General features: G+C 45.2%; 1 protein-coding gene across 1 annotated transcript in view; it reads left to right on the top strand.

Annotated features, from left to right (window-relative positions):
* The first annotated feature begins 783 nt into the window (after window positions 1-783).
* LOC138579940 (uncharacterized) overlaps window positions 784-8,992 on the top strand; it is a 256,110-nt gene continuing 247,901 nt past the window's right edge. Inside the window, exon 1 of the mRNA XM_069650158.1 lies at window positions 784-876. Within this exon, the coding sequence (XP_069506259.1) occupies window positions 828-876 (49 nt within the window). The 5' untranslated portion in view covers window positions 784-827. The remainder of the gene's footprint in view (window positions 877-8,992) is intronic.

Genomic DNA, 8,992 nt, shown 5'->3' with positions numbered 1-8,992 from the left:
GACTAAGCAGATTTAAACTCTATTCACATGTGTCATCAACAACCTTGGTGGTATTCATCAGCATGGCAAAGCACTGCACTTGGATGAATACTGCGCAAAACTTTTTTCAAGCCCATTGGTAGGGTATTCCCGCAAAGATATTACAGTCACAAGGACTCATCTGACACTGCCATAGTCATAGGATTTATTAAACAGTAGTCTCCATTCAAGGGCGACTACCACAGAGTGTAACCGGCTAGGGCATACCCCTCCTGCCCCCTCCCCAATTTTCCCACCTCTACAAGCACTCAGCCCCACAATACTCGGCCAAGTTGAGTGCTGTCCATAGTCTCCACCCTTCCTCTATTTACTGTACCTTTATTGAGTCAATGCTAAGAATGCTGACTCTGCTAATGCAGGAAAATCATGATGAAATGATAAATATTGTTGCAAATGCTAAACGCATTTTGCATGCTTAAGCAGCTGTAGGGATGGGGTAGGGGTGTTCATCGCGAAGGGGAGCATGTGGCAAGCAAACGACTCTTCTGCCCAGGATATGCATCCTGAAAAATGTTGACTTTTCGTTTGTGACGCCACGCACGGTGTGTGAAACTCTTACAGGACTTGTTCCCATGCCAGTGGGGAGAATCAATTTTCCCACACATTGCATGTTTTTTTTTTTTGGATAGGTGGTCTGACACGATGGCGCCTGATGTGAAACGTCACACTGGGGATGCGACATCAAGAACTGCTTTTGGTATAAGAACAGGCTCTGCACGCCAAACATTTTGTCAGAACCTTGAACCCGGTGTTGCGGCGTAAGGAAGATACACGCCGCTCTGTCAGCCATGAAGGCTGCCATCACCTTTGTGCTGGTGGCTCTCTGCTGCTCCCTTGGTAAGTAGCCTTTTCACTCCCTCAACCTGAACTTACACATTCAGGACAGTGCAGGACGCAGCATTGCATATGGCTATTGCCAACAACCAATTGCAGGTCATATTTCCAGAAACCATTTAGTCCATCAAGTCTCAAGGGGGTCACCGTCTGCAGAGTAAACAGCCTTGAACATATGCTCATTTGCGATGATCTGGGCTCGGCGGGTGAGGGCTTCCCCGCCTTATATTCCCATGACACCAAGATCAGGAGAGTCACACACATCTGTCAGCCCATTAGTCATTGGATGGTGGAGTCAAGGCATTTATCAATGCACAATTGTCCAGTCACTTAAATCAGCATAATTGATTTTAGTCTTAAAAAGGTCACTTTAAGTTCATTAAGAGTCTCTATATAGTGGAATTCATTTTTTTGTATGTGTATTGGTTCAACTTATTCACACAAGATAAACAAATAAGCCAGTGGCATTCATTAAAAGGAACCCGACAGAACAAGGATCAGTGCCTTAAGTGGCCGTAGAAAATAAGCCTGCGGTCATCAAGGAGGCGTGGCCGAAGGGGGGAATCACATGCCCCCACCTTAGAAGATTCCCTGCTTAACAGGCCCGGCTTAATGGGTTACAGACACCCCCAGACCCCCGCTCACCAGGCAGCCCTTTGCAGTGATCAGCACCTTGCGAGGGACAGCGCCACCATTAAAGCTGAAACTGTGAGGGTGCTGGAAAAGAAGGTCCTTTTTCATAAAGCCTGAATTTACACCAAAAATGAGCAGGAGCTTCAGGCTTTAGAAAAAAAAAAAGCCTCGGTTTCCAGCGGCCTCACCTTTTCTTCATAATGGTGGCACCAGCACACGGTCATCTCCGATGCCGTTGCCACCATTATGCAAAGCCGGAAGCACTCCCACGTGAGCGAGAAATTCAGGTTTTAGAAAAAAAGCATTGGGCTATAGTGGATTTGGCTGCCAGGGGACAAGAGGGAGCCCTGGCAGGGCCCCGTCTCAAAGCCATATTTCTGAGCCTGGAGGGGCTCTGCCCTGGCTAGTCCCAGCTCACTTAAATCCCTGACAAGGAGTGTTTCACTGGCAGGTTAACATGCAATCAACTCTCTAGGTATAAATGGGTGCTTTCTGTAATGACAGGCATCAGTCTGGGAAAACAGAAATTGCACACAGAGTTAGAAAAAAACAATGTATGGACCTCTGTATTGATGTATTTCAACACGTAGCTGGTAGTTGTGTCCAATTCTCCTAGTCCAATATGCTTTAAAATGCAACATTTTGAACACAGAAACCACCCAGTATGTCATAAAATAAAAGTCGCACACAATGAATGTGGGCCTCGCCTTTTTTATGCCCTGAATTATTTTTTCACCCTGCATTATTTTTTGTCCCTGTCTGATCAAGCTTCTACCTGGTCTTCCTGTGACAGACACGCCACAAGGGACAACACAATGCTGGTCAGAGTGTAAAGAAAAGCTGGGCAACGCCGATTTGCATTAAACACATATACTCATTCTCTACATGGCATTTTCATATTTTCACTTTTCAAACAGAGGGGGAAATATAGTACATTAATTTGTATTGATGGACTCTTTAAGGGCCATCACTGTGAATGCGCACACTGAGGCCATGTGTGTTCAATGAGAACATGTATACTCAAATGTCCATAATGCGCCTGGCTCTTCTCTATTCATAGAGTGGTTGACTGGATGTGGGTGATTTGCAGTCATTGCTAGCCTCACTTCCACCTAGCAAGTGCAATATGTGAATGGAGAGCTTCAAGCCGAGAGTGAGAACACCATGTCAACACGGCACCTACATATCTTGGGATTCGGCCCTTGCCCACTTATATTACCGATAAGGGGAAGGTATGTGACTTACATGCCACAGCTAAGAGGGGACGCCTAGGCAGGTTTCATGTGTTCCCATGATGGAAAGGGAAATCACGCCATTAGCATCTCCTCCGGTGCTTTATGTTGACCCTTATTTTTAGAAATGAGCGTCAATGTGAGGAAGAAAACATTCAAGTATGGACAGCAAGCAACTGCCACTTGGTGGCCAGTCTGTCTTTGACTTTGCCGTTGGGAGAGAAGTATCCAGGAGACATCAAGGGGGTAATTCATGGATTATTTGCGCCGAAAAAAAACGGGATTTGTGCGCCATTCTGCCCGCAAATCCCTGTTTATCAAATGGGGATTTGCAAGCAGAATGGCACACAAATCCCGTTTTTTTCGGCGCAAATAATCCATGAATTATGTCACAAATCTGGGCAAAAAAGGAGTTGCCCAAGTATGATTCAGTGTTGAGGGAATTGGGGTTTGTGGGGGTAAGGGAGAGACAGGAAAGCAAACAGAGCGGGAGGGACCCAGAGCGGCATGTGCAATCTTGATAGTATGTCTAGGCCAAATGATTTGTTCAAATCCTGAATCACGTTACTGTTTAGCTCTTTCAGGCTCGTCTGAACGCACTGGACTTTTAAGAGATTCTGGTAATCGGGATTGGGCAGGCATATTTGCCTGGCTATATGTACAGGGAGGCCTGCTGGAGCTCTTCAGCAGTCACTGGACACCATTCAGAGTGGGAGGGGTGTGGTGTGTACTGCTGTCTGTAGCAGTCTGAGGGGTGGACCATTGAACTGTCTTTTCTATGTAGGGCTTTTTGGGTTTGCGTATTAAATCTATTCATGAGGAGAGATCAGAGAACATGTAAGGAAGCTTGAGGTGTCTGATGCTGTTTGATAGCTGGACCCTTTTACTTTTACTTTTTAGGTAGTGCTTTTTGGGATTTGAATCAAAATTTCATTGTATATTGTGCATTTAATACCTTATGGCAGACATTGGGCACAGTGATATTAGGCAGTGCTAAACAGAATACCATTTTATTTTCAACTTTTGCAAGCGGCGCTTAAATGGAATGTGCATTTCACAGAAAGGCATGCTGGACTTTATTTTGAAAGACTTCACTTTCTCTGTCAGGCAACTCAACAATTTACTGTGCACTGGGGCTGCCTGATTGAGAAGGCACCCACACACAAACAGGAGAAATACATGTATTTGCCACAACTATGGGGGAACAGAAAAAAAATGGACGTGCTGTTAAACTTGTTGTGATCACTGGTAGCAGGCATTTGTGCTCATCTGATTGGCTGTTGATTTGTAAGGGGAGGTTTCATTTTTTTATGTCAGAAACATCAACAATTTACTTTGTATATATGAACTGGATCTGCTTGATTAAACACACACAAGAAGTTGGAGGCGGTAGTGGTTAATTGGTAGAATGTTGCTTGGCTGTGTCACGCCATGCACCACCTGCACTCTTAGCATAAGGCTGAAGCAATCATTTGTACAGGGCCAGCTTGTATGAATGGGCGCACTCACATACAAAATAAGCAGTTCAATTCTTTTTGGGAAAGAGTACATTTTGGGAGTATTGGAAAAACATGTTGGACGTGGTGGTGGCTGTTAGTGCAGGCTAATGGACTGTGTGACATAACCCACCACCTATTAAGCACACTGTGAGCAGTAGGCCAGAGAGTCATGTGTGCTAGGCCAATTTATTTGAACAGGCACCCTCACACGCATAACGAGCAGTTAAATAGTTGTGTGAAAAGAGAAAATGTTAGTGTCTTGGGGAACATTGGTGGAGGTGGTGGTGGGCATACAGTGGCAGGTTGATTCGTTGTTTGATTCAGCACAATACCCGTGTAAGCACACTCTGAGCATTAAGTGTAGAATTTGCGCTGGACCAGCTTGTTTGAACAGGCACATTCACAGATAAAACAAGCAGTTGAATTGTTGTGGCGGAAGATAAAATGTTGGGGGTGCTGAAAAAATTGATGGCGGAAGTGGTGGTGGTGGTAGATGAGCTGAGCATACAGCACTACTCCCTTTTGGAATAGGGACTGCCGGTCCTGTTGTGGATGAGGTAAAATTAACATCAGCTGAGATGTTCTCACAGCCAAATAATAAATGTGGGAGAGGACAGAGGAAGGCACTATATACATGTTGCATGCTTCACTCAGTGGTCGAAGTGAGGGGGAGCGGTCGGGAGCGGTGCTCCTCTACTTTTTAAAATTACCTTTTACAGCTCCTATACTTTTATTTTAAAAAGAAACCGTTCCGGAATGGTTTCGTTTTAAAATTAAAGTGTAGGAAGCAGTTGAAACTTGCCCTTTCAGTGCACTGCACTGAACGTTCCCTTAAACAGCAGGTGCAACTCATTGGGGTGTGTATTGTGTGTGGGAGGGGACGTGATAATGGGGTTTGTGAGGAGTGGGTGCAGGCCAGCAGGGAACATAATTCCACTACTTCTTTTCGTACACTTCGATCACTGCCTTCACTGATGAATTAGAAGCTTCTGAAATTGCTGGAGATACACTAATCTTGAGTAGGAGAGTAGTACTATACTAGTTAATAACACACATCCACCACATCTACAATCAGTTCTGCAAGCAATCAAACCCTGGTTTTGGGGTGGCAAACAGTCCTAACATTGTCATCTCTTGTTAAGCGGTTTCTGCCATTTGAGTGCAGTCAGCCCAAACCACACGTTCCCTAACATCAGATTCTGGCACACCTGGGGATACATCCTCTGCTCCCTGTTAGAAACTGACTAGCCTGCACAACCAGGTTCTGCAGGGGTTTTTTGAAGAGCCAGTTAAAGGGAGTGCCAGCAAATCTTTGGCAGAAGGAGCAGACTTTCTTGAGGGTGGTTTGGATATGCATCTCTCACCACTAGGTCTGGGCAGAAGAGTCATGTTCGAAGGCCAATGTTCGAGGCAAAGGATGTTTCTCAGTTTAGCACACCCACTGCACTCATTTGTCCTGTTATTTTGATGATGACTAAGGTGGGGATGATGATGATGAAGGTAATGATGATCAGGACATTGACTAGACCGCCTCTTCTCATAAAAGAACACAGAGGTGTTATTGCTACAAACACATATTCTATGTCCAACCACAGCTGTGGCCCAGTTTGTGGGTTGGAGTATCACACACATTCTGAAAAAGCACTTACAATGACTATGACTACAACACCTTCACAGACTCAGAGTGTAACAATACCACCACACTACATTCATCCTGTCTAGATTCTCTTTACAGCACCTTAGAGAATTAGAGGTGGCAATGGTGTATGTCAATCAGCGACAAAACCTACCAGACCATCATAGCAACCAGTGTCACCTCTTTCAGCTGCGTGCCTTGCAGAGCTCCATGTTCCCTCTTCTTCTGCCACTGATCAACAGTCAATGACACATACTGTGAGTCCACAGGGTATATCTAAGTGTGGGATTTATTATTACCGGGTCAATATCAGCCCAGCCCCTTAAGTCTGTGCAGAAATGTGTCATGTGGAATAGCCGGGATACATCTAGGCATGCCATTATTGCTGGGGTATATAAAGTGTTACCACCCACACAAGTGGGAACAACATATTAAATAGCGTACCCATTGCAGTCAACAACACATAGCAGCATGCTGTCACTTGGCCAAATGTTGAACCAAGAACAGGGAGGTGTGTCAGTCGTGCAACAACGTAGCGTATCTGCCAGGTGCAACAACCTCACCCGGGTGGCAAATAGCGGTAGATAAAAAATGTCGGTGCCAGCCCAGCTTCAGCAAGTCATTTGAGAACATTGGAGAATACCAATGTAACCATCCACAAATGCAGTTGTTCAGTTCTCAGTAAGAGACAATGCTGGAGGTATACATGTTTACATATGCCTTGTTGAAAACAAAGGATTCGGAGACATGATGGCAAAGCTTGATCTCTGCTGACAAATTCCCAGCTACACATTTCATACAAAGTTGTCTCTGCATTTTATGATGCAATTATTCATATGGTAATCATTTGAGAAAGTCCACTTCACTTAGAGGAACACACTAATTATAAGGCTGTATCAGCACATTGGGTCAATTTCCTCTCTAGTGATGAACACATAAAGGCATTCAAGTAGTTGCATGCTGTCCACCAGCAAGCCACTTTGTGTATATAAGTGGGTGATTGTAGGAGCCACACAGGAGCAGTCATATGAGACAAAGTAGAGCAGGAGGTGGCAGAGTGCCTTACTCTGTGCCAACAAGATTCGGGCCTTGTCATGGCAGACAGTGGAATCAACGGTATTGCTGCTCTAAGGCTCAGGCACACAATACATGTGCCATCATTTGTACATGTTTTCCACCTTGTAGGGACACGTTGTGTTAGCGATTGCTCCGATGTCAATGATATTCTTGCTGTGGCACACGATATCTGCTCTCACCTCGGTCAGTCTTACAGTGCTACAAATACTTTGAGTGTGCTGCAGGTGTAACACCAACTCCCACGCCACCAGCTAAAAATGCCAGTTCCAAACCACTGAAATTCAACATTGCATATGTTTGACAGGCTGTTTGACAAAGCAATGCTGTGAGTTATTACAGCTACAGTCACAGCCAAGCATTGGATGGGGCCTTTTTCACCCACACTCAGTACTACTATTGATCTACTTAATCAAAATGAACGTATACACAAGATCAATGGGACATGATAACAGGGGTGAGTCATACACTGACCCATTCATAAGAGAACCCCTGGTAATCTTTCAGAATGACTTGTATATAAAACAAACAAAATAACACAGTCTATGGGCCTCATTACGACCCAGGCGGTAAGTTACCGCCTGGGTCGTACCTTTACCACCATGGCGTAAACTACGTTTACGCCATGGTGGTTGGCGGACTTACCACCCCATTCCGACGTTGGCGGGGCGGTAAGTCCCCAATCCCCATTTACCCTTCCCCATTCCCATTTTTGCCCCATAGGGCATAATGGGAGTGGGGAAGGCGTTAATTACGCCACCGTAAATTACGGTGGCGTAATTAACAACAAGGTCCCTTAGCGCCATGGATTTTAACACCTGCTAAAAGCAGGTGTTAAATCCTCCATGGCGCTAAGGGACCTCGGAATCAGGCGGTAAGGGTCGGCGCTGTTTACGCCGCCGTAAACCCCTTACCGCCTGGGTCCTAATGAGGCCCTATATCTTTTGGAATCATTTGAAGACCCCCATTTGATGTTTAGCGATTTACATTTTAGACTGTGAATAGTAGGACAACATATAAATGCTGAAACTCTTCAGCAGTCACTGGGAATCATTCTGAGACGGACTGGTGTGTATTTATATATTAAGTAGTTAGAATGTTATAGACAATATCCTTAGAAGGTTCAGATTGCACTCTAGTGGCCTTTGCAAGATCACTTGATTACAGTGGTGAGGATTGAAGGACAGGCACAACTAACAATAACAACACAAAGTGAGCTGTTACATTCGTTCGTCCTGCTCCCCCCGAGACTAGTGCAAATCCAGCTCCCACACACCATCTCAGGCATTCCACATACTCTGCACTCAGACATAAATAATAAACAAAGACAGAAGTTTGGGTGTAAACGTCCTGTAATGTTAACACACACACCAGGCTCTGGAGGGCTGCAATCACTCTGCCCCCTCCCAGACCTGGCTCATCCTTAAGTACAAATGGCAAAAACAGAGAGAGAGAGAAACCTATTTCGTAAACATCAGATTGTCTCTGCAATGCAGGCTCTTATAGACCTTGGGGCTTCAGCCCCATGTACATTCTCTAAGAGGGAGGGCTATGGATGCCCAGCTCTGAGGCCTGGATGGCATTCCACAGCTCAGCTGGTTGTGCTCTCTTTGCGCTCTGCAACATCTGCTTTCATGGCTGTTAGATGTTTTGGCCAGTCGTTATGCCAAATCATTAGGCCAGTCTTCCTGCTTCAGATGTGATATACCTCAAACCAAAAGAAAGTGCAAATCAGAAATGGACCAGGTAACATGAGCAACCCCATCAAAAGGTGAGAAGCCTGCCTTCATCTGGTAGGGCCCTCTTTACTGCAAATGGATCAGGTGCAAGGGAAGCCCATATGGAGTGTTCAACTCTCACACATAACCCTCTGTGGGACTCACTTCAAGATTGTGCACCTTTTAATGCATCTGAGCCTCGGAGAGCAACAGGTATTGATAGAGGACTTACAACTATAGAGATGGTGGATGTATATTTGAGCAACCCATGTCAGCTTGACAACCATGAAGAGCAATTGCAGTGTTGTTGCTCCCCATTTTTTATTT

Source organism: Ambystoma mexicanum, chromosome 3p (assembly GCF_040938575.1).
Source record: "Ambystoma mexicanum isolate Mex_15411 chromosome 3p, UKY_AmexF1_1, whole genome shotgun sequence".
In the NCBI taxonomy this organism is placed as follows: domain Eukaryota; kingdom Metazoa; phylum Chordata; class Amphibia; order Caudata; family Ambystomatidae; genus Ambystoma; species Ambystoma mexicanum.
Note: the sequence above shows the minus strand (reverse complement) of the source record. Positions and strands in the feature narration are given on the sequence as shown.